This window comes from Sinocyclocheilus rhinocerous, unplaced genomic scaffold (genome assembly GCF_001515625.1).
Source record: "Sinocyclocheilus rhinocerous isolate Xijiao unplaced genomic scaffold, SAMN03320098_v1.1 scaffold75, whole genome shotgun sequence".
Lineage (NCBI taxonomy): Eukaryota > Metazoa > Chordata > Actinopteri > Cypriniformes > Cyprinidae > Sinocyclocheilus > Sinocyclocheilus rhinocerous.
The window spans coordinates 534,758-560,728 of record NW_015632455.1 but is presented as its reverse complement, the minus strand read 5'-3'; the positions used below and the strand labels follow the sequence as shown (position 1 = coordinate 560,728).

General features: G+C 37.0%; 1 protein-coding gene across 4 annotated transcripts in view; it reads left to right on the top strand.

Moving 5' to 3' along the window:
* LOC107742291 (wiskott-Aldrich syndrome protein family member 3-like) overlaps positions 1-24,198 on the top strand; it is a 33,869-nt gene extending 9,671 nt beyond the window's left edge. The window contains exons 2-11 of one of the 4 annotated variants that reach the window (XM_016555200.1): positions 11,304-11,448; positions 11,702-11,836; positions 15,343-15,496; positions 16,446-16,563; positions 16,981-17,064; positions 17,452-17,630; positions 19,272-19,556; positions 20,727-21,115; positions 22,107-22,302; positions 23,507-24,198. In XM_016555200.1, coding sequence (XP_016410686.1) covers positions 11,316-11,448; positions 11,702-11,836; positions 15,343-15,496; positions 16,446-16,563; positions 16,981-17,064; positions 17,452-17,630; positions 19,272-19,556; positions 20,727-21,115; positions 22,107-22,264 — 1,635 coding nt within the window. In that variant the 5' untranslated portion in view covers positions 11,304-11,315 and the 3' untranslated portion in view covers positions 22,265-22,302; positions 23,507-24,198. Of the gene's footprint in view, positions 1-11,303; positions 11,449-11,701; positions 11,837-15,342; positions 15,497-16,445; positions 16,564-16,980; positions 17,065-17,451; positions 17,631-19,271; positions 19,557-20,726; positions 21,116-22,106 lie in introns of all 4 variants that reach the window. The other 3 variants (XM_016555201.1, XM_016555199.1, XM_016555202.1) reach the window with 3 other exon arrangements.
* The last annotated feature ends 1,773 nt before the right edge of the window (positions 24,199-25,971 follow it).

Genomic DNA, 25,971 nt, shown 5'->3' with positions numbered 1-25,971 from the left:
TTTTTTTTTTTTTTTGAAAATCAAACTGAGGTAATCATTCATTTAGGTCTTCTCTGGGCTGAAGGTTTCATCCATCTCCATTCAGCCCACAGCCATATTTCACTCTTCAGTTAATCCACCGCTGTCTCTCCAAACACCCCAATTTCTTTCTCCTGTTAGCCTGCCCCATTTACACAGATGAAGGACCCATCCATATCCTAAAAAAATTAATGCAACTCCAGATACAAAGCAGGTCTCAGATCAGAGCAGACCTCAAAGCACTCGCTCCAGCAGGGAGTTGATCCCCTTTGCTCCGGGCTTTATCCAGCTTGGGGGTTCGTGCACTGGGGCATGGGGACTCCAGGGCACATGTTCGCCTGGCTGATTTGTCCCGATTGTGCTGAATGCAGCACATTTAATTGTGTGTGACGGAGTGAGAAGAGTTCATGGGAGAGAGACAGAAAGAGTGTTACTAACCCTGAAGCCCATTCCAGTTTAACAACTATACTCCCATTTAATGCTGAAGCTTGGGCTTTTCTTAAACCAGAGGAACCCATTTATAATCAATTTTATCATGTCACATTAAAGCTGTATTATTCATGACCAGAAATAATCTTTTTTGTTTGCAAAAGGCATATCTGATGCATTCAAAATCAGATCTGCAAGAGCTGGGCCACATGATGAGGGCAGAACTTTTGATTATTTGACGTCGAAGGTCTTTAGTCTGTTTAAACTAAATTAAACTAAAACGATTAAATAATGTTTAGTTAAGTGAAATAAAGCTGAAATAAAATATAAATATTAGAAGAAGCGATTAAACTAAATGAAAATTAGAAATGTTGCCAATGCTACTAAATGAAATAAGTTTAGTAGTTTTATAATTATTAAAAATTAATTATACATAAATAATATAAAAACTAGTAAAAAAAAATATAGAAATTACTTAAAATTAACTAAAATTAAAATGGAAACTGAAAATATAACAAAAAATATAATAACAAACAAAATACTAAAACCTATAATAGTATATAAATATTACTAAAACAACCCTGGCCTGGAGTTATTGACCTTGAGAGGGTTAATGTACAGTGTTTGCTCTGTCTAGCTGTTTGTCTAACTATCTTGTCTATCGAAGTGTTTGGCTTCTGCTCTTCTTTCGTTTTTGATCAAGCAACAATCAGGGGGCATGAATGGAAACCATGGCAACACTTCCTCTCAGTCTGCACTAATGACACTCTTGTTCTGTATTCTGAACAGCTCTGAATATGTGAGATAAGGGAAGAGAATGTAATCCTAATTCCTCCTTTTTTTGGTGGCTTTGGTTGGGGGTTGATCAGAGAGCCCAAGCGTTGATCCTGACATTAAAGAGGTGAAGGGGAACCAGCGGAAGGGGAGGCAGAGAGGGGGATCCGGGGCTCTGGAATCTGAGCAGCACAAACAAACGTCTCCTCATCAGATCCACCTGCAACTGCAGCTCTTCTATTTGTGCTTCTCTTGATTTGACATTTAAATCATAATTTCCTCCTGAAAACTGTTGCTGGGAAGAGAAGGAAGGAGGGATGAGTCTGGTGGTTGAGGATGTTTGTCAGTTTTGTGTGTATGTTTACAAATATGCACAGGTATAAGTATGATATTGTTGATTTTTATACATGAATGAAATGCAGTAATGATTGTGTAGAGTATATAAGAGTCTCTCTCAAACATGTAATATTTGAATATTTTAAAATGTGAAGTAAAATGTAATAATTTCTATATGTGTTTATAGAAATAACAGTAGGTATAGTCATTGCTGTCCTTATAAATATATGCATTATTGTTCAAAATTTTGGGGTCAAGACTTTTAATTTAAAGAAATAGTAGTTTTATTCAGCAAGCATGTATTGAATTAATCAAAAGTGACAGTGAAGACATTTATGTTACAAACACATTCTATTTTAAATAAATGCTGTTGTTTTGAAATTTCTATTCATCAAAAAACACAGAAAAATGGCAGTTTCCACTAGAGCTCGACCGATATATCGTTTTGCCGATATTATCGGCCGATATGAGCCTGTCGCCGATATATCGGTATCGGCGAATATGCCGCCGATATGAAATTTTTTTTTACAGAACATATAACGCAGATAAAATGCTTGAAATAGTGTAATTACTTAGGTCGCGCTCTTGTTTGCTACTGGCGACCTGGATGAAACGCTTTAAAGCTTAAGTCTATGGAAAACCATTGAAACTTTGAACGGCCATATCTCCGTAATGGCGCGGCGAATCCGCACCAAATTCGGGGGATCCCTTCAGCTCGAGGAACCCTCTCGAAAGTCGAATCGAGTGTACATCTAGATGCCCGCATATATATATATATATATATATACTGTGTGTATATATATATATATATAGTACCAGTCAAATGTTTGGACACACGAATGGGAAAGTGTCCAAACTTTTGACTGGTACTGTACTATAATATACACAAAGAATATCGGCCAATATATATCGATATCTGCCTTTTTTTACTCCCTAATATCGGTATTGGTATCGGCCCCAAAAAAAACATATCGGTCGGGCTCTAGTTTCCACAAAAATTGTAAGCAGCATAAATGTTGACAACATTGATAATAATAATAAGAAATGTGAATGATTTCTAATGGATCACGAGACACAAGTCTGGAGTAATGGCTGTTGAAAATTCAGCTTTACCATCACAGGAATAAATTACATTTTAAGCTACATTACAATAGAAAAAAGTTATTTTAGATATTAAAATAATATTTCACAATGTTACTTTGGGCTGGGTATCGATTCAGATGTCCCGATTCGATTTGATTCTGATTCGCAAGATTTCGATTCGATCCGATTCGATTCTCGATTTTTTTTATTACATTCAGTGAATATAGTTTCAATACAAAAGCTATTGATATTACTAAAAAATTAACAGTAAACATCAGTTTACAATTGGTGAATTAATAAAAAGAAATTAAGAGACAAAGACCTGTATTTTAAACCTATTCTTTTTTTGTATAGGGCCCTAGTTTTTTTAAACAATATTAGGGCACTATAAAATATTTTTCTTAATTTATCTGGTAATCAAATGAAGGCATAAACCAATTTAATTTATCCTAATCAAATGAAAATTAAACCCTTTTATTTTTGGCAAACAAAGTTCTGCACAACAGGTTTACTGTTCAAATTAAAAAGAAAACAAACGTGATTATTCCTTAAAAAATAAAGTTTTATTAATATTTATTAGTAGTAGTAGTAGTGGTAATATTGCTGTTACAAAACAAAACTGCGTCTGTGCCATCCGCCATTCATTCATTGCGGAAATCATGGCGCCTTGTGCATGATGTCAAATGCTTCCGCAGATTTGTAGTATTACTATAACATTATATCGATACTATAACACTATATTGAATTGACGTCATTTAAAAAAAAAAAAAAACGATTGATCGAAAAATCGATTGTTTTGCCCAGCTCTAAATGTTTCTGCTTTCCTTTGACCAAATAAATGCAGCCGCCTTGTAAGTTGTGTAGACTTTTATCTACTGGATGGATTGAATTAGATCAAAACCTGTTCAGAAAATGAACTTCAGTGTTCGTGGCTAATGATATGGTGTGTGTGATATTTTGCAAGCAGACCGGAGGCACGTGGTTCACAGTGGAAGATGAGTGTTTGATAGTGTTCCATTGACTTTTAAACACATGCCTGTAGAGAGGGAGAGCTGGGCCTTTAATTCTATTATAAATGCTGTCTGTTTCACACAGAGCAGATGCTTTTGCACACATACAATGATAATAAATGACACTGACTCACATTAAAAACAACCCTTAGACCTACACATCTACAAAAGTGGGTAGTTCTGACATGTAATGTTATGCAAACAGAAACTACACACTCACAGACTCCTGCTGCTTTACAATGACTGCTCCTAATTAGAGGGTGACACGAGAGTTGATTTTCAAACCTCTCCCGTCCCACTCCCACAAAAAAAAAAAAATCCCATCCCAATCCCACGAAAAACTCGGGGAAAATCCCGTACCAGTCCCAGAAGAATGACTCGCATTCCTTCCCACTCCCGTGTTGTGCTTTTTATTATTATTATTATTTGATTTATTTATGATTATTATTATTATTATATGTCAAATTGACGACAACTTTTCTTATCTCTTAATTTTAATTGGCTAAAAAATAAAATACACTGCTGGACAATAACCAGTCATTTGTATTCTATAGTATTTTTTATATATATTGTCCTAATGACAATTTTATGATAATGATTAGTTTATATACTACAAAAACGTTTACCATTTTTATCACAGAATAAGGCAGAAAAATTTATATATTTTAGCTTCTGTACTGTAATAAATGCTATGTCAATTAGTACTGTATCATTCATATACTTTATTTATTACCTGGAGAAGACTTGAAAAACACACATAAACCATATATTGTTGCAATCGTTTATTGAATTCACCTTTCATCAGTTAAAGTTTATGTTTGTTATTCAGCTTAGCTACACCGATAGCGGGATGCCTTTGTCCACATTAGGGATTTCCTGGCACATCAAAAATTATTAATACTTCTATGAGTCCATTTTGGACATTATGCACGAGAGCGCCCTCGGGCTTCGAGTATGAATAAAACAAACACCGCATAAGAGTGTTTGTTTAGCACTCCGTAATGTTCACATCGTTTTGGATACGAATAAAACATATCCAAAACGATGTGACTATCTTGTCTCTCTTTATTTCAATCTAGATGTATTCACACTGGCCCTTAAAAACCCCTTTGTGAACAAACTTGCCCGAAAAAGGGGAAGAGTTTAGCTGTTATTAAAAGTCAAGGGGACAGCGTTTTCTAAGGCCATGCTACAGGGAGCCACTGCAGAGGGTTGCCGACCTCGGACTTAACCAGCCACACCAAAGCAAACAGGAGGAGAGCATAAAGAGACAGGGCAAATAGAATTGAGTTCAAAATTAAAATATACAGTTTATTTATATAAAAGCCAAGGTATATTTGTGTATAAAGTTGGGTATCATAGTGTTATTATGATTCCCAGTCCCGCCCACTCCCGTTTACTGTCCCGTCCCAATCATGTGATTAATAATGATTTTGTTTCCCAAAATGTCAGCCTCTACTCCTAATCAGATGCTACTGGATAAATGTTTAGCATTGGTTAATGAAGTGAACCACATACGCTTAGCGCTCTTGATATTCACATCACATATTACACATTACTGCTTTACATCCCCCCACCACACACATTACAGAATCTCATGAATTCACTCCACTGCTCTTCCTGGGGTCCCTGACCCCCTCCTGCTGTTTGAGAGAGATTGGGAAATTCAGACATGTTCAGGTAGTCATTAAATAACTAAATTAATAAGTGTGTGTTCAGATCTCTGTGCGAATAGGAGGGGTTTATGAAAGAGTAAGTGTGGCTATACTGCATTCTTGACATCTTGTTGAGATATATAGTGCGGGATTCTCTCTGCACCATTTTTCACTTCTCTCTCTCTAAATCCTTTCTCAGAAGCCGTTTCAGTGTTGTTTCCATGGCAACAACACCAAGGCCCCTCCTGGCACGGTAGCACACTTTTGGCTCTCTCTGTCTGTCTCTTTCTTTCTCTCTCTCTCTCTCTCTCTCGCTCTCTCTCTCTCACACACACTCTCTCTCTCTTTCATTCACTGCTTTTTCTCTGTTTCCCATAATTCTCACCATCAAATTTTTTAAACCGTTTGTGTCTAAGAATTCAAGTTGTTTCATATATCAAGTGACTAGTATCGTCGAGATACTATTATAGTTTTTAGTATTTTGAATTAGTTTTTATTTTTATTTTCTCGATTGTCAAATATGTCTATAGTCTTTATTAATCATTTTTTTTATTTCTGTTGTTTTCTGTTGATTTTAGTACATCAAGTTAAACTAAATGAAAATGAAAAATTATGTTTTGGCAACTCCCTGAAAAGGTTTTTTATATATATAAATGTTATTTTATTCATACATTTTAACCCTAAATGGCTTGAAAAGAGCCTGTAATTATATTTTTGACTAGGTAATTTTATTAAGTATGGTAACATTTTGGCAACAAGTTCGGTAACATTTTAGGGACCAATTCTCACTATTAACTAGTTGCTTATTAACATGCCTATTATTGCCATATTGGCTGTTTATTAGTACTTATTAAGCACATGTTCTGCATGACCATATTCTAATTCTACATCCCTAATCATACCCAATACCTAAACTCAACAACTACCTTACTAACTATTAATAAGCAACAAATTAGGAGTTCATTGAGGCAAAAGTTGTAGTTAATGGTTTGTTAACAGTGAGAATTGGACCTTAAAATAAATGTGACCGAAATTTCTCTAACTTTTAAACTTAACCAGACAAAACACAACCAACCGAAAATCAATAAATGCTATTTCTTCCATGTTAATCACATTTTTGCATGGTTTGTGACAGGTAGTCCTACCCACAGTTAAATCTTATTGGTCCAAAAGCCACCTAACTGTATTTTATTAAACATCAGACATATTCTGATGGAATGATTCTGATTGGCCGAGATTGTGTCAATTTGCACAGCAGTTTCAATAAAATGTGTTACTTCATGCCAGGTTGGGACATGGTGTTAGTATCAGTGTCTGTGTCTCAATTCGTTGAGATCTACCTGCTTAAACAGCATATTTGAGAATCATAGAGGTGTACTGAGTCAGCAGCAAACAAAACTGTCTAGGTAGGTAGCATTCTTGTAGCTCTACTGGCAGGGCAGGGCACTAGCAATGCCAAGGTCATGAGTTTAAGTCTCAGGGACATGCTGATAAAATGCATATCATGAATTCTCTGAAAGTCGAATGCATGAATGTAAATGTGGGCAGGCAGTTCACAGGGTTTTGAGAGAGTCTGATGTGTCCTTTCATTCCCCCAAAAAACACAGACAGATATTCTCTCTCTCTCTCTCTCTCTCTCTCTCTCTCTCTCTCTCCATTAACCCATCCTTTTGTTACTTACACTTCACACAGTCCAGCCGAACGCTCGAGGGAGTGAGGATTACAGCCCTGCGCCTCTACAGTCTCACTCAGCTCTGCTGCTTTATTCATGAGCAGACCGAGAGATTCAGAGAAGACAGATTGAAAAAGAGTGTGAATGTTTTAGTGCAAAGTGATCTGTTATTGAACTGCTGTGTAATTGTTATGATGGTGTGTGTGCCAGCACTTGATGAAAAGCAGGAAGAATATTCCATCATAATGACATTTAAAAAACATTGACGCATAATTTAAAATACCTTCCGTTATTGACATATATAATATACAGTATCTGGTCGCATTTTATTCCCATAGTAAAAGATTTCCACATAGTAAAAAATGCTAGTGTAGTTAGAAGTGAAGAACTGGGGAGAAAATAGTTTTATAGTGTCCCTGTGAAAAAAGACAAGATACAAGCGATTTCAAGTGTATTCCAGTGGGAAAATTCACATGTTGTTGTTCATTAAATTGGACAGGCCACATTGTCTGCTTCAAACTGTGAGAGCAGAATTAAATGAAAAGCTCATGGGAAAAAAATTTAAAAATTCATAATGTTTAATGTTTGTGAAAACCATGATTTGACATTTGACCTTTTTTTGGATTACTTGATGAATAGAACATTAAAAAGAGCAGCATTTATTTTAAATAGAAATCTTTTGTAAAAAGTATTTCTCTTTAAAATAAAAAAATACGGCCCCTAAACTTTTGAATAGTCATATAGTTTAATAGGTTTGTTAACCTTTACAATCTGGTTTTCCAATCACTTTCAGACCGAAATAATAACTAGACACACAAAGAAAGCAGGGGAACACACACACGTCTGCTGTCCCACCGGGCTATAACAGTGCTCTTTTCATGTCTCATTAGCAGCATACTCATCTGCTTTAGTTGCCAGGCGATGTTGTCTGTGTGGCCAGGTCACTGAACCATTGCGCCTGCATCAGTGTGTGTGATGCCAGTGACTGTCTTTATTAGCGTTTATCTGTGGTCATTGGTGGTCTGTAAACAGAAACAGACCACAGTAGGTCCTTTTTTTGAAACGGGCCCACTTATGTCAGACGTCTGTATTAAATACAGGCGAATGATTAATCAGCACAAAATGCTTAAGGCATGCTGGCTCAACCGAAAAGACAATGTAACCATATTACATTGTGAGATTTGATTTTATAGAACTGATTTCAAATTTCATACTAACACTTTTACCTTTACATTGGCTTTCATTTGTACACTCAGTAAACAAAGACTAAAAACAGGGCTCAACATTGAGGATGTCCCAGGGCTAGGGCTGGACGATATGGCCAAAATTGATATCACGGTATATTTCTTAATTTCGGTCAATACGATATAATTCCGATATCGATATGAACACTATTTATCTGAAATAGAAATCTTTTGTAACATTATAAATGCCTTTATCATCACTTTTGATCAATTTTAAGCATCCTTGCTAAATAAAAGTATTAATTTCTATAATTTCTTTCCTGCAGCTCCGCTCATGAACGTTACTTTATCAGATCAAAATTAAAATGTCATTGAAACTTTTCTGAAGACAGTCGGTTCCCTTCACAGATACATTTATATAAAACACCCGCGACATTTTTTGATTTTGAAACGTGCAGTGCTCATGTTTATTCAACGAAGTCAAACGGCACAAATAAAACAATGTATGGGAAACACTGGTAATGTATATCGAAATATCGGAAATGTGTTTAAAAATCATATCACCGTTATTGAAAAAAATTATATCGCGATACATATTGATATTGAATTATTGTCCAGCCCTACCCAGGGCTGTGTGGCTGTTTTGGGTCAGTTGATTATACGGTCACTTGCCTTGTTGGACCAGTGCTGCTTTGACGGATGTGTTAAACTTATACAAACTTAAACATTTGGTTTTATGTGACATATTGAACATTGTTATCTAAATGACTAACACGATATTTGGTTAAATGACTTTTGGAATATTAGGAGCATCAAGCAAATCGCATATTTTGCAATGTATGCCATTGTTTTTGCTTGTTATTTCAGTGTGTGTAAGCTTTCATTCAAAGCTTTCATTGAGTTATAATTTTATAGTATATTATAGTCAGTGTTGGGCAAGTTACTTCCAAAATGTAATACATTATATATTACTAGTTACTGTCTTTTGAAAGTAATTAGTTACATTACAATATTACTGTCTCTGAATTGTAATGCGTTACACTACTTTTGAGTTACTTTCACCAAAATATCCACAGAAGTATTATAAAATGCCAAAATGTAGTTTATTGCTGCTCATTCTACACCCAGTGGAGGGTAATGTGGTAGGTCTATATAGCATAAAATTATAAAATCATATTTAGATGCCGGTATGTAGGTCTACATTAATGTTGCGTTGTAGTTTAGGTTAAACACAGATAAGCAGAAACCGCATTATTACATTCATAAATAACACCAGTAAATAAAGCAAAATGTTATAATGTACAAACAATAAACACAATACCTAGCCTATAGGCAATTTTGAACGGTTTCAGAAGAAAACAAGAATGAAAAATATAAGTTGCTAAACAAGCCAAAACGAATTAGGCTAATCAATGGCGGCGCTAGGGCGGGGCTTGACGTTCCCTTATTTTTGGTGTCACTTTCATTAGCCCCGGCACAGCCCCCCCAAGGATTTCCTAATGATGTTCCCTTATTTTTGGTGTCACTTTCATTAACACTGAAAAATAAACATTAAAAGAAAAATTGCCTAATATGTGGCCTATAAACTATTGATATTATGGGGGAGGGGTCAAGCAACACAAGCAAACAACAGCAAAATGTGCACAAGAGTTATGCCAGTGAACGTCAGTAAACTCTAGAGAAAGTGAAAGTAAAAAAACCGACGGAGCTTTCTAACGCTGCATTAATGGTGCATATTCTCTGAGACAACAAGAGACAACATTACTTCAATATAAGCTGATGATGGTATATAACTGTCTTAAATTATTCCCTTAATAATTTCTCTTGTGGCCCGTATAGTGAAAAACATGAGAAGAAACTTATTTTGTGTTAAACAGGTTGTTTTTGACAATCTGTGCACGAAATAAAGCTGCTCTTAATTTTAATTGATGACTGCAGTGTTAATAATTTTAATTATAGGCCTATAATTCAATTGTATAAATTAATAGACCTGTTTAAAAAAACCTTTAAAAAACATTTTCAATGAGTAGTAAGCTAATAGCCTAAATTTTAATTATCCTCACAGGGCGCCATACGGTAATGCGCTATGAAATTATTGCGGTGCAGTAATATGTATCTATATGTTTGGTTGACTGTATTTTATTCTGATAATGAACAGGCTGCAACGTTTGCAATGCTGTGTGCGCGTGAGGCGCCGGCGCGATCTAACAGCAGAAACAAACAAAAAAAATATTCCATCATCTTTGGTCATACAGATCATTCGAAACTGCAATGTGTTTACTTTTATTTCTGTCATCTCGGTTTCCTTTCCCTGGACTTTCGTAGAGCGCCGCATGCATTCTTATCCTTTTCTCCGATGAACTGAAAATAACAGGAGTGTGTCCATCTCACAAATGTAGAATCCGTCTCTGTCATCTGAACCATCTAATTCCAGCAACAGAAGATAGACAAACTATTTTACCTGCGGAATTTTTTCTCTGGTGCTGTTTTGCTGTGTTGGTAAATTCACCACTTAATTAAATATGTTGTTGTAACTTGCGTTACCGAGATTGTAACGAGTAATAATATTACCCAAATTTTATTAGTAATGTGTTATATTACTGCGTTACAGCAAAACGTAATATACTACTGTAATATTATTACTTTTGTAATGCGTTACTCCCAACACTGATTATAGTTACTAATTTTCAGCAACTAATTTTAAGTGAAAAATATAGTTTATGTTGTAAGTGAATCAAGGAAATTATCATATGCATTTTAAAAGATGAAATCTAAATAAAACCTATCCTGAACTTAAAAAACATAATTTAAAAATGTGTAAAAATATATTTTTCTCTTAAATGTCTTATTTTTATATTGGCTGTGACAATTCTCAGGTTAAATCTGTTTGTTTTATAGCTATTTTAATAGTTAATCTATTTAACAATTAAAAAAACAATAAATGTATAGTCAAATTAAAAGTCAGTTCAAGAAATTCTTATATACTTTTACAAATGATGACACGTTTTAAAAACTCCTAACTCCTAACTGTATGTGTGTGTGTATATTCTCAGTTTAAATGAATTCCGGAAATATACCTCCTCATTTGGTGTTTGAGTTCATTAAGTGTCTTAATGGGTCTTCCTATTTCTCTCTCTCTCAGCAGTAGTCAGTCATGCCGCTGGTGAAGAGGAGTATCGAGCCCAAGCACCTGTGTCGAGGAGCTCTGCCTGATGGAGTGCCCAGTGAACTGGAGTGTGTCACCAACAGCACCCTGGCAGCCATCATCAAACAACTGGGCAGCCTGAGTGAGTGGCACCCTGCTTTTCTCTCTTTTTTTAGTTGTATTGAATTGTTTGTTCTTTATATAATCTTTTATATGTTGCCTGTTGAAATAAGTCAGAAAGCATCATTCTGGTCCACCAGCTTGACCAAGATTTGGTGATGAATAGCATCACTGTGCTAGACCACTAGCTCGACCAACACCCAACCTAGCATGGAAATTCAGTTGATCTTTTCAGTACGCCGTTCTCTTAGCTTCTGTTGCCTTCTGTCTTGCAGGTCGTCACGCAGAGGACATCTTTGGAGAGCTGTTTAATGAAGCCAACAGTTTCTACATGCGTATGAATAACCTGCAAGAGAGAGTGGACCTGCTGGCTATCAAAGTCACCCAACTGGACTCCACAGTGGAAGAGGGTAACATCACGCGTTAAGCTTAATCTCTGCATCATCTCCAGATCTTATCAAGCTTTCAGCTGTAGCAGCTAGCAGCTGAGAGAGAGTGCGTTTGCCTTCGAGTGCTGTCCTTTATAATGGTCTTCTTTTAGCCTGTAGTTAGAGGAATGACCCAGCTTTCTTTGCCATGAAAGAGAGAGAGATCAAACTGTATCACTTTAACTCCTCCCTCTAACTCCTCTCATCTCTTTCTTTTGTTCTTCTCTCTGCGGAATAGAAAAATCCAGTGCCTGGTGGCACCGTCTCTTGTCTCAATAAATGAAGCAGATAGCAGAGCACAGCACGACTCTGATGTCAGGCTATGTGTTTGATGGACATAAGGGAAGAGATTCTTATCTGTAAACACCCTGTCCGGATGCAAAATCAAGATTAGGGCCACTTTACATGTTCTAACGATGTACTCGTCTATTTAAAACATTCCGCCCAGCTGTGATCGATAACTGGAGAGCCGATAAAGAGGGTTTATATGTTCCAGCTCCCCCGTGACCCCTCACTTACGGAGAAGACACATCGACGTTTCTTTTAAAGTCTGAGCGTTCCATTATCACCTGATTCACAGTGAGCGATGACCTCTCAACCACACCGAGAGCAAAACCTGCTGGGAATGCGCAGCGTGTGGTTTCTGGGCCGTGTGTGTGTGTTTATAGCTCTCTAATGTGTGTGTCTGTCTGACCTGATGGTGATCTGGGGTTTATGTGTGCTGCATGTAGAATGCAGGGTTGGGAAGTGGGGAGTGGGAGGAGGAGAAGAATGTCTGAATATCGAGACATCTCACAGAGAGGAAGTGACAGAATATTGTGTGTGTGTGTGTGTGTGTGTGTGTGTGTTACCAGAAAGGGTGATGGGGTTTGCTGGCATTCATGGTTGTGTCTGATCCAAAAAATTTCACCCCATCCCCCTCTTAATGTCCGTTCTAATTATTAATTTATAACCAGCCATCCAGACTTAAAACTGAGCTTCTTTTGCACTCGAACAGACTGCGCACAAGGACAAAAGAGGCATTTAGAGATACAAACAAAATGAGAAAAAAAAAGAAATAGAGGAAGAAAACTTAAATTAATAAAATGAGGCATGTAGTTAGTGTCTGATTTGTAGAGCTGTATATTATAGAGCAGTGCCTCATTGGATATTAATGTCTTAGAGCCAGGGTTATTATAATTATCTAAAACAGGGGTGCCCAAACTCGGTCCTGGAGGGCCGGTGTCCTGCAGAGTTTAGCTCCAACCCCAATTAAACACACCTGAACCAGTTAATCAAGCTCTTATAGGCATACTAGAAACTTCCCAGCAGGTGTGTTGAGGCAAGTTGGAGCTAAACTCTGCAGGACACCGGCCCTCCAGGACCGAGTTTGGGCACCCCTGATCTAAAACAAACAAAAATCAAACTTTTTTCAGCGAGTTGCTAAAACATCATTTCTTATTGTCATTAAGTTTAACAGTGTAATAAAATAACTAAAATTAAACATTTAAACAATTAAACTTTTTTTTTTATGATAAAAATTACAAAATAAATACAAAAATGTTAACTTAAAACCTAAAACTTAATTCAAAATATTAATAAAAACTATAATAGTATATTAATGATAATAAAATAACACTGCTCAGTTTTTTCGGATCAATAACATTTTGATTACATGTGAATCTGACTGGAATCGCTTATTAATATAAAAGACAACCATTTTAACAGTCAAGCCAGAGATCGGGTTTAAGATTAAATGGGTGAGCTACGTCATAGCTGTTTTAGACAGACTGTTTTTTGGTATTTGAACAAATAAGCAAGGAAAGGGCTTTTCTCTTCCATTACAACAGCATTGCATTCTGGCTCATAGTACATATTGTGAAAAGCTGAACCACCTTGTTTTATAAGTTGTCCCAGGTTTGACCTCATACCCCATTCCTGCCATCAGATCAGCCAGTATGCTCAGTCTTGTATTATTAATGTTCAATAAAGCAGTACAGTGGCCCCTGAGGCACAGCCAGTGCTTTAATATTGTGTGTTCTCCTGTGGCATACATAATTAGAGGGCGATTGAGGCAGTCCATCATTCTTTACATCAAAACAAGCCCCGCCCTCTCAGTAACAGACAATCCCTACACTAATGTAGAAGAACCTAATAAATAATTTAGCAGTGGTCCACAGTTAAGACATAAATTTCCACAGTGTCATAGATCATTGCATGACTGATGTTACAGAATATCTAAACTCTAAACTCGTTTCCGCTTTTGCACTACTTTCTATCAGAGACAGACTGTTAATTTTTATACAATGTCTTTTTAGTCATAGTTTTCTCCTTTTAATTGAATTTATGTATATTTCAGTTTAATTGTATATTAGATTTAAATATGAATTATTACATATTTGTAAGTTTTTGTGTGTGTGTGTGTGTGTGTGTGTGTATATATATATATATATATATATATATATATAAACCTGTCACACACCAATTGTAACAAGCCCATTTTAAACAATTGTCATTGGTTATCATACGTCTTTTGACTGACCGTGATGTCCCAAGTTTTAATGTGTGTGTTAATAAGGGGTTGAGATTAATCACTTTTTCAGTATCTCATACTTGTTTTTGATTTCTGCAAGCAAAACATCTGAAGTCACTGCCAAACAGCTCCATCTATTGAAAAAAAAAAAACGCACACAAACAAATGTGGGATTGTGAGGCAGGAGCTCCACATGCTCTAGGGCAGGCAAAGCAGTGATGTTGCTCTTAAATGCGCAGCTGATCTATCATATGTTTGTGCCATTCCTGATTAGGGTGAGAAGCAGATCATGTGAATAAGAGATTGACCATCTGCTGTCTCATGGACAGCTTCATCCTTTCTTTAACAAACACATAAGAGACTTAAGCAGGGATTTCACACAGCTTTACTTTAAGGCCCTTTAACACTTTATGATGATCAAGCGACAGTTTGTCTTAGTCAAACCACACCTTTAATCACCATATAGTAAACACTGAACTGATCTCAGATCAGTGTTATTGGGTAGTGTCCGTAATAGCCGTTACCTTCATATAAGTGTATTTTAATTATACACATTTTTTTATACTTTTAAATAATAATTAAATTATACACATTTAATTATTATACATTTTAATTATATAAGTGTATGTTAATTCTTTGTTCTCTAAATTTTAATATCCTATGCCCTTTTTCTTCTTTGCTAAATACAGTGGGTACAGAAAGTATTCAGACCCCCTTAATCAATATGGGGTGCTGTGTGTACATTAATGAGGAAAAAAAATTAACTTAAATGATTTTAGCAAATGGCTGCAATATAACAAAGAGTGAAAAATTTAAGGGGGTCTGAATACTTTCCGTACCCACTGTATATTGTACTAAGAATGTTTAGATCTGTGTACTAAAAAATGTCAAATTTACACATTTTTGCAATCTCAATAATGAAATGAATGCATAAATCTGAATAAATCTGAAATCTTCCTCTCTCCCCCATCTTCAGTCTCTCTGCAAGATATCAACATGAGGAAGGCCTTCAAGAGCTCCACCATTCAGGACCAACAGGTGGTTTCCAGAAACTCCATCCCTAATCCTGTGCTGGAGCTCTACCACCGTGGAGACAAACCTCCCCCTCTCAATATTCTCAGCCCTTACAGGTGAGATCATCATCACTTCACTCTCTGTGCATTATTAACTCAAATAACATTCTACTATTTCTTATTGTGTAATAGCTACAGTAGCAACATTGCGTCTTATATTTGTTGAAGCCCTAAGACTGGCAAGAGTGGCTTCCAAATCTTCTATACTTATTTTGCTGGATCTGTCTGCTGCTTTTGATACGGTGAACCACCAGATTCTCCTGTCAACCCTATTGGAAAATGGCATCTCAGGAACCGCACGCCAGTGGTTTGAGTCTTACCTCTCAGATAGGTCCTTCAATATATATATATATATATATATATATATACACACCTTGCTACGTGTACTGCGTTAGGCTAACCGAGACTTGTCATTTGCACTTATATATTGTTGCTCTTTTGTTAGTTTTGACTGCTTTTATTGTCCTCATTTGTAAGTCTCTTTGGATAAAAGCATCTGCTAAATGACTAAATAAATAAATAAATATTTTTCTTCTGTAGCATAACATCAGCTCACCAGGTTTCAAAATAGTTTAACCTTTCCAGCAACAAACTCATTTTAAGACAAGTAATGATGTAGTACAGAGGTTCCCAAACTTTTACTATGAAGGGCCAAAAATCAAACTTCACTGAAGGCTGTGGACTGAAAGTAAATGTTGCATTATATAAAACTTTATTATATTAAAATGTTCAATTAATAAAAATGAAGATGTGTTTCAATTGCATGTTTTATTTCCTATTTCCGCGTTCTCCGGTTTGTGCACCTCGGGTGTAGTGTGACAAAATGATAAATCACTTGCTGCATATCAAGTGTACTCTCCTAGAATATTCTCACTCTCAAGTATGCCTGAAAGCCCTATTCATTTTAGCAAGTTGTTTTGTTTGTTTGGAGAGTTACAGCTCTACACTGAGCAAATGCTATTGTAGCAACCATCATATGTCTCTTTCTTTTTCTTTCTTTCTATAGAGATGATAAGAAGGATGCACTGAAGTTCTACACAGACCCCTCCTACTTCTTTAACCTCTGGAGGGAGAAAATGCTGCAAGCCACAGAGGACAAGAGAAAAGAAAGGAGGAGACAGAAGGTGTGCGTGTCTACTGCATAAATATGTTTTTGTGTGCACTTTATGGTCCTGTTTCACGCTGTCTGTTCTTTCCACAATCACATACTGCTTTAAGGATGTCAAAAATGCTGGAACTTCGGTACCAAGTTGATACCAAAATAAGTGTTGTTGTACATGGTACAGTACATGGTTAAGATTGACTTTAACTTATCAACAATACTATAACAATACAGGACATCAGACAAACTCCCTTTGCTTCCATAGCACTACTGGGCCCCCTGTAAAAACTGTTTCTCAGATTGATTTCCTCTCTTCAAACCAGAAGCTTTTGTGTTTATATGCAAAGGAGAGAGCAGAAGGAAACCCATCATTGGATGTGTCTTTATGTGTGCATGAATGAGAGCTCTAACTCCCCCAGACTTTGCCCCTTCTCTCCAGACCAGCGGCTCAGGCCAGACTCACTCAGACCAGACTAAGTCCCACTCCAGGCAGGCCCATCTCAGAAGCCCCCTCCTATCCTCTGTAAGAGACCTGCATTACTGTCAGTCCTTCTATTCATCCGTCAGTCCCTCACTTTGCTGACTCCAGATTGTGCATTCACTTTCTTTCCCTACAGTCTCTTCACTAGCTTTTCTACTGTGTGCGTGCGTGTGCGTGTGCGTGCGTGCGTGTGTGTGCATGTGTGTGTGTGTGTTTGTTTAATGCATTCCCTGTATTATGTAGAAAACTTTCTTCACAGCACTTTTCAGTGAAAGATGTGGACACTACAGTCTGTGTGTGTGACTTTGCTCTTTTAGCTTGACAGTTTAAACCTCTTTCACCAAATGTGATTTGTGATGAAACCCTTGGATTTTTGCAACACTAGCCTTTCTTTCTCCCTCTCTCATTCTCTCTCTCTCTCTCACTCAGGAGCAGCAGAAGCAGGTGGAGGACCCCAGTCGGGAGGTGAAAAAGGTTCGTAAGGCTCGGAATCGTAGGCAGGAGTGGAATGTAATGGCGTATGATAAGGAGTTCCGCCCAGACGCCCGTTTCACGCCTTCTCCGTACCACGGCATGTCCTCTGAGGGCTCACTTTCCCCAGACAACAGGTTGGTGGTCTCTTTTGCTTTTTTTCAGTGGCAATACAAGTGGGCTGCAGTTTAGCATAGCTCACTACTGCCATCTGTTGACACTTTGAGCTGCCAACACTTGGAGAGTCATACCAGAGCAATCTAAAGGCTTGTTCACACCGGGACGAATATCGCGCGCGATTATCAGCCGCGTTAAAAACTGGCCGACCAATGAGTTTGGCGCTTTTGTTCACGTGCCTGGAGCTGCTGAAGTTACAGTAAAACACGACTTGGTGGTGCTTAAGCACAAAACGGTCTTGCCGAGCACACATTGATACCTAACGACAAAGAGGAAGTAAGTAGATCAAGAAGATGCATCTAGGCAAGATGAATGTAGAGCTGCTGGTCTCATTGGTGTCTGAACACAAAGGGCTTTATGACAAACGCGACAGCGACTACAAAAATCTCGATAAGAGGGAGTTGTTATGGAGAGGAATTGCAGATCAAATAGGATTCTATGTGTACCGGGGTATTTCTGTTTTTCATCAAGCACCATCTAATTTGCACGTTCACTCGGCTCATCGCCAGCGAAAATCGCTTGGGTATGAACACAAAAGACGCGTCGAAAAACGTCGGCGATAAGCGCGCGCGATAATCGTCCCGTTGTGTACGAGGCATAAAGCTTCACATTATTATACTGTTCTATTTATTTATTTGTTAGTTTTTATAATCATTTTTATTAGGTTAAACAATTAGATGATTGAGGTAGGTGATATATTGACTAATTATTTTACATTGTGCATATTGTAATAGCTTTAATGTGCTTTTTATTTGGTTCATAATTTTCCAAATGGAAAAGACGGTCGTTCTTTGTTGCACATTTAAGCAAATAAAGCAGCAGTTCATATCAGAGTCATGTAAAAAAGTTACATTTAAACATGTAAGTTTAAAAATGGGTTAGTAAGTTTGATTCGTTCAGTGAATCAGTTTAAACTGTCTTTTTTAATAAATTATCATTTCATCCCTGCGTGAACATGTTTCATACTGTATATTAAAATGTTTTAGATATAAGTTGAAAATATGTACTGTAGTTGAATGGTGCTGTTCATTGTTTTAGTTTGTTTGTTTTTTTTTGGTGTGTAGTAATGAAAGGAAAAATGTTCACATTGTTTACTTTACATATTAGAATGAACGTATAATGTTTACTTATTAGAATGATTTCTGAAGGATCACATGACACTGAAGGCTGGAGTAATGGCTGCTGAACATTTAAATTGTATTTATATTTCCCAATATTGCTTTTTTACTATATATTTTATAAAATAAATGCAGTCTTGGAGCTGAATGGATTTTCACCAAAAAAAAAAACAATCTTACAGACTTTTGTTATTGCTTTTTAAAATACTGTCTTTTAACATTTATTCTGCTGCGGTGGCTTGCCCTGAAGACTTTGGAAGTCCACTGTGGGGCTAATTTTGACAATCAACAGTGAAAATTATTATCTGTTGTAATAAACAGTATGCCACACATGTGCTTTCAATAAAGCTGAACTTTGGAATCCATAATATTCTTTTTAAAGCTCAAGATTGCTTAAAGATATTTGCACTTAATATTTCTCTCTTTTCCTTTTTTCCCTCTCTCACAACTGTCTATCTTTCTCTGTGTCTTTTCCATCATCAGGTCGGTTGCCTCAGACATGGGTGAGCACTCTTACCCAGGCAGCCCCAGTCACCCGGCTCAGCAGATGGCCGTGACCAGCGCTTACTCCGCTGCCGATGGCAAAGAGCACCTCATGGCCCCCTCTCATGTCCAGACCCAGTCCCTGGACCGTGGGTATCGGCCGCCCGCTTCCTCCTCCGCTCCACCTGGGAGACAGACCATTGGCAGGGTTCAGACCTCCCATGGACAAGCAGTCACAGACCCCGCTCTCAACGGGCCACGTCCCCTGCAGGCTAAAGACTACAGGTCTGTTATTCTTCGGCTTCTCTTAATTCAGTAACTCTCTGTAATATAAAGGGTGTAAAGCAGAGTTTTCTAATCATCTAAATTATTTAAATGAAATACCCACTAAAAATTCAGATAAACATTCTAACCATTCAGTAAATATAATGAATAATATGTTGAATGACTGAATGATTTTGTATGTAAGATTAGAGTATAATAGAGTATAAAACTTTTTTTTTTTACTTGATTTTACTTCATATTGTATTTTATTCAGTTTGCGTTTGTATATCATTATACTCTGTCCCATGAACTTCCTGCAGTTCCACCATGAACCCCTAGGGGTTGCAAAACCCTAGTCTAAATGCTCCATTTTTAGGGCCTGCGCACCAGTGGTGTGAGGACCTTCTTGGAATTGCTCTGTTTATCATTTATGTATTTCTTCAGAGTCTAAATAGCCTACAAAACATATATGATCATGTGTAAAATTTAGGTAGCATCATTTCTATGGCCAAACACTCACAACAAGACAATGGTCTCACAGACTCACAGTTTCTAGTTTTGGAAAAGTTATGAGATTTTGCACAACAAATCACAGACTAGTTGTGTCAACTAAAAATTCATTTTTATCAGTCTGTAGCTATCACGTTTTATACCACTAGCTATCTGTTAACACACAAACGCATAATTTTAGTATTATTTATATACTATTATAGTATCTATTAATATTTTGAATTAGCTTTCTAGATTTTTCTTAATTTTAATTTTGGTTTAAATTTGAGTAATTTTGTTAAAGCTTTTGTCATTTTTATCAGCTTTTTTGTTATGTGCTATTGCCATTTTTATCTATAATTTATATTGATTTGTTTGAGCTATTGTAGTACTTAAATTAGTTTGACTCCAATTTTCACTTTTTTTATCAAATGTATCTTATTAATTCAGCTTTATTTCAATTAACAATAACAGTTTTTAATTTTGTTTGCTTTAGTTTACAATAACAATAAGTATTTGAGAGTAGATTTTTGACATCAAAACAAAAATTTTTCTTTGTTCGTTTGTTTGGCATGACACATGCTCAAATTTAAAACATAAAAGGCCAATGAATTTGCATCTTGCAGTGAGCTCTAGGCTTATAGCTCATCTCCTGAGTGCAGTTAATGTGTTTGGTTTGATTCATTTCTTTTCTCATCTCAGTGGTCAGCAGTCTCAGCATCGAGAGTATTTCGTACCTCCTGCTCCTCCTCCACCTCCTCCTCTCATTCCCTCTGCCCAGACTGCCTTTGACAGTCCCACTGGCCCCTCCTCTGCCCCAGCCAGCGCCATGCCATCTCTTTCCCAGACTTACAACCCTTCTCCTCCGACCCCTGCCCTCCCTGCTTCCTACACCCCTTCCCCAACCCATCCTCCTCCCGCAGCCCCCCCTCCACCTCCACCTGGGCCGCCCACACACCCCCACCCGCACCCTCACTCACACACCATGCCCGCTGCCCCTGCGGAAGCACCGGTTGTCCCCAGGAAGGGCCAGGTACCTCTCATCCCAATGAGCGATGCACGCAGCGACCTGCTGGCGGCCATCAGACGAGGTCAAGAGATCACTTATTAAGTGGGGTTTGGGTGTTATGATGTCACATGGAGACTACAATGTACTTTACTTTATTTATTTATTTTTGCATTATGATAAGAAGTGGTGGCGTTATGAAAATAATGTAAAAACTCTTAATGTTCTCTTATATTAATGCCCGCAGCCACCTGCTGGCGGCCATCAGACGAGGTCAGAGGTCACACATAAAGTGGGGTTTGAGTGTTATGGTGTCAAATGGTGGTTTTTTTTTTTTTTGCCTTATGATAACGAGAATTGGCAGCATTCTAAAATGTCACAGTTTAAAAACGTTTATATTCTATAATATAATATAACAATCAAAAGTTTGGGGTCCATTTGTTTTGTTTGTTTCTTTAAGAAAATATAAACTTTTGTTCAGCAAGGATGCATTAAATTGATCAAAAGTGACAGTAAGACATTTATAATGTTACAAAAGATTTCTAGTTCAAATAAAGGCTGTTCTTTCTATTTTATCAAAGAATGTTGGAAAAAATCCACAAAAATATTAAACAGCACAACTGTTTTCAGCATTCAAAACAAATGCTTCTTGAGCATATAAGACTGATTTCTGAAAGATCATGTGAGACTGAAAACTGAAATAATGGCTGCTGAAAATTCAGGGTTTTCTGACTGGAATAAATTACATTTTAAAATGTATTCAAATAGAAGATAGTTATTTTAAATCGCAATAATATTCCATAATATTACTATTTTTGATCAAATAAATGCAGCGTTGGTGAATGTAAGATTTCTTTAAAAAACGTTTTAAAAATCTTTAAAAAAACAGACTTTCGAACATTCATTTATTATTATTATTATTATTATGGTGTGAAATATGGCCTGAGCCATATTTCTTATCAGTTCTTGAGAGGTTTTGTGAGATTCATCCTTTTAATAATAAACAAATTAATGTTCATGAAACTTATCTCTGGTTCTACTTCTCACTTTTCCGTTTTTTTTTTTTGTTGTCATAGGGATCCAGCTGCGTAAGGTGCAAGAACAGCGGGAGCAGGAAGCAAAGAAGGAGCCGGTTGGAAATGACGTGGCCACTATATTGTCCCGTCGCATCGCCGTGGAGTACAGCGAATCTGACGAAGACTCTGAGCTGGATGAAAATGAGTGGTCTGACTGAGACAGGAAAACAACAATAGAAGAATAAAAAAACATGAAGTAAGCGTTAGGGCGTAGGTTTCAGAGAACAGAATTATCACAACTAATGTAGCATGCCGATGTCTGTCTGCAGTAATATAACACAGCTCCTGTGTTTTGTTTTTTTTAAAAGGGGCTGCGTAACTACAAAGTCTCAAAGAGACAGAACCAGAAACTTTTTAATTTTAGATTGTACATCTTAAATTGAAGCCTTGACAGTGAAGTTTAATGAGAGTTTTGACCCCATAGAACAATGTCCGTTAGAGATCGGCTCCTCTACGCAGCGGGCTTGAGTCCACCACCTGACACTATTCATCACATACTCTGAATGTGGTGGTCCTACCATCTGTCCTCTCTCCTGCACTCTTTCTCTCGCTCACTAACCTTAGAATATGACCTCATAATTATTAGAACAGCCAGCTGGATGATCATGCAATGTTAATTTTAGTCCTACTCGCTCAGGACTACAACTTGAAGGACAGAGAATATAGACGTAAATGTATTTAAGGCTAATATACTAAGCATTTACGTTAAAAAAAATTATATTCAAGCCCAAAGAAATGGATGCATTTTATCCTTTTGAATGCATGTTGACCAAGTATCAGGCAGATAGCAAACCAGTTGAAATTAACATTGCAAGTCTAAAAAGCAATATTCTTGAGCGATTTGCTCCGATAGAGCACAAAACAAATGATAGATTTTCATTTGTTGATTAAAATTTATAAAAGTTTGCATTCCAAATATCCCAACTAATTGAAAAGCATGGATAGACAATCTGAATCAGTGAAATTCTGTTGGGAATATAACATTTTCTGTATCTTAAAAAATGCAGAGAGGCTTGGTGGTGATGCTTTACGTTCGTTATTGGTGATGCTATTTCCCCAGATGTAACTAATTTAAATAATTTAACCCATTTTAATGGATTGGAATGATTTTTCATTTGCTTTCTTGGCTTCAAGTAAAAAGATTTGTTACTATACTGGTGCATTCTGAATCCACCAATACATAATCACAAATTGATTGCTGCTACTTGTAGACAATTACTTGTAGTGCAACTACAAAAGACAACAGAACTGGGCTCTTATTCATCTATAGCCTCATTAAACACAATACTTTAATGTTTTGAGGTACAAGTGGTGCTGTGGTGGTAATTATAGATTGTATCTTTAATTGTGTCAGAATCAATTTCTTTATGTTGTTTTTTTTTTCCTCCTTGTCTCTTCAGGGATGGAAAAAACTCCTAGTTTTCTGTGTCTTTTCAAATGGATACAATGCGTGGCCATCGGTCCCCTAAAGGATCAAACTGTTCGCTTGTCAGTCATCTCACTATAACCACAGTAGATGTCACTGCATGGTTACCAAGGCAACAAACACAGCATAATTAAGCAGGCAACAATGAAAACAGCTGTGCTCTTACCTGTTTGACCTGGTAATGTGTACCCATAAACATAAATAGAAATTAACACTGTGCTCTGTAAGAACAGCTGGTTTGCATTTTTGGTTTTTAGTTTTGTTTGCCAGTGTTTTAATTTGGAATCATCTTGCCCTCTGAGGCATTTGAAATGCTATATATGCTAATTTGTACAGAATAAGAGCACTTCAGTATTTCAGCTTTTATTTTCTATTTATTTGCTTAAATGTGTCTCTCACTGCACAAATAGGGAGGCTTTGAGTTAACCTCTCCCAACTTAACAGCTATCATGAGCTGTGTGTTTAACCTGTGTTTTGTATGTAAAGAATGAAGTCCTTTGTGTTTTAAACAATGTGATGTATAGAACTTTGTTAAAATGGCAGAACTTTGATTTATATAGTTAAGAAACAGTATGAAAATTAATGTATCAAAAAAAAAAATATATATATAATGTCGGCAAGTGCTGCATGCATGTTTGGACTGCCATTAAAGTGCTTCTTAAAACATTCCTCGGTGTGGTTTGTGGCAACATTTGGTATTTATATTTCAATTTATTTTTAAATGATTTAATAGCATGTACTAAAGTCGAATCAGTAATGTCTAAAGGTACCTTGGATTTTTGCGATTTAATGATTTGTTGCTTTGTTTACCTAATTAAAACATTTTCAGTCTTTCTATGATCAAAGGAACCCTCTTGTAATAATGGAAAGCCTGGACATGTTTTTTAAACTGTGGTTACCAGAAATTAATTTAAAACAAATTTCTGATTTCTAATAGTGTGAATATTTTTGTAGTTATGCGTTGATCTAAAATATGCTATCTGTTTCCACCATACATCGCATTCAAATCGCAGGGTATTTACTTCATTTATTTCTTATTTACATCTCTGCAATTATAAGAATAATTTACAACTATTTATTCATGGATTGGTGCTCATACTGAAATAGAAATCTACTCCAGCAATGTTTTTGAAATTTAAATGAAAATCATGATGTAACCGCATCTTGAGGTAACCACAATCGACTAGCAAAGTCGTGGAAATTCATTGGCTAAAGTTTGTGGGAAACATTTTAATACTGCAAGCATCAAGTACCTTTTCTTGTATTGCAAAACCATTACCTTCACTTTAATCTCACTGCCTGTCCATCCCTTCCTTAAACTTTGTCTCTATTGAATTATGGATTGTATCCTTCAGTTTAGCCCTATAATTTTACACATGCTATAGATCACATTACTTCAGAGGCAGGCAGTGCTTGAGAAGCCTTCTTTGTTGCTACATGATCCTCAGCATTTACTTTGACTTCTCCCTCACTTTCCCTCATTTCAGGTTTTTACTATTAAGCTTTCTCATCCCTCCTAAATTGGCAGAGAACTGAGGGTGACCGGGGTCTTGTTCACCTGATCTTAACTTTGAGGAAGGTCAGACGTGCCTCAGTCACAGTCGTGACTTACAGCAGGAATGATCGGCTGTGTGAATCTGTGACGCATCTCCCTCCTGTTTCACTGCCCTCATTGTCTCCTTCAGCTTTTTGTAGAGCTGCCAAATTGGGTTTTTAAAGTGAGCCTGTTTGCTGGAAAATGTTTTAAATCTCCACAGGGATGCAGGGAATGGTTACTAGTGAGTTCTCAGAAAATGGTTTAGTGGGTCTTCTTTCCTGTTTAAGTTTGTTTGTGTGCATGTCTAATGGAGAAGGAGACCATTTAGAAGGAGCGAAGGGAGACTCACTATGATTCAGGGAAGATTACGGGGCAAAACAGTAACAGATGAGCTTGTAGTCATGCGCCAGATGCACTAGCTCACAGTCAAGAGTGTTGTTAATCTGTTTTGTTTGGGGCCTCGTTAAAGTCTTGCTGTCTTTATTGTCTTCGTTATAGTTCTTTGAAAGTGTAATAATAACAATGTATAAGAGGAGGTTATGTTGTGTGATGCGGTCTATATGTTTGTGTCCTGGAGCAGTTCTCGTGGTGACGGTCTCAGTAGTGCTGTAGTGTGACTCAGTGCTGTTGAGGCAGTGATTGGAGCAGTTCTGGTGGTGACTGTCTCAGTAGTGCTGTAGTGTGACTCAGTCCTGTTGAGGCGGTGATACTGGCACTTCTCACTTTCTGTCCGCATGCGTGGGCGTGTGCGCCCGGTGAGTCATCCCTGCTTTTCACCGTGTGCGTGTTCGTGATGAATGAGTGAATGTGTAGGCAGGTTATGTGGGTAAACCTTACTGTCCTGCCTCTACGCGCATTCATTAGTTGTGATTCATCCAAATTACCAGCAGGATGCGCAATTT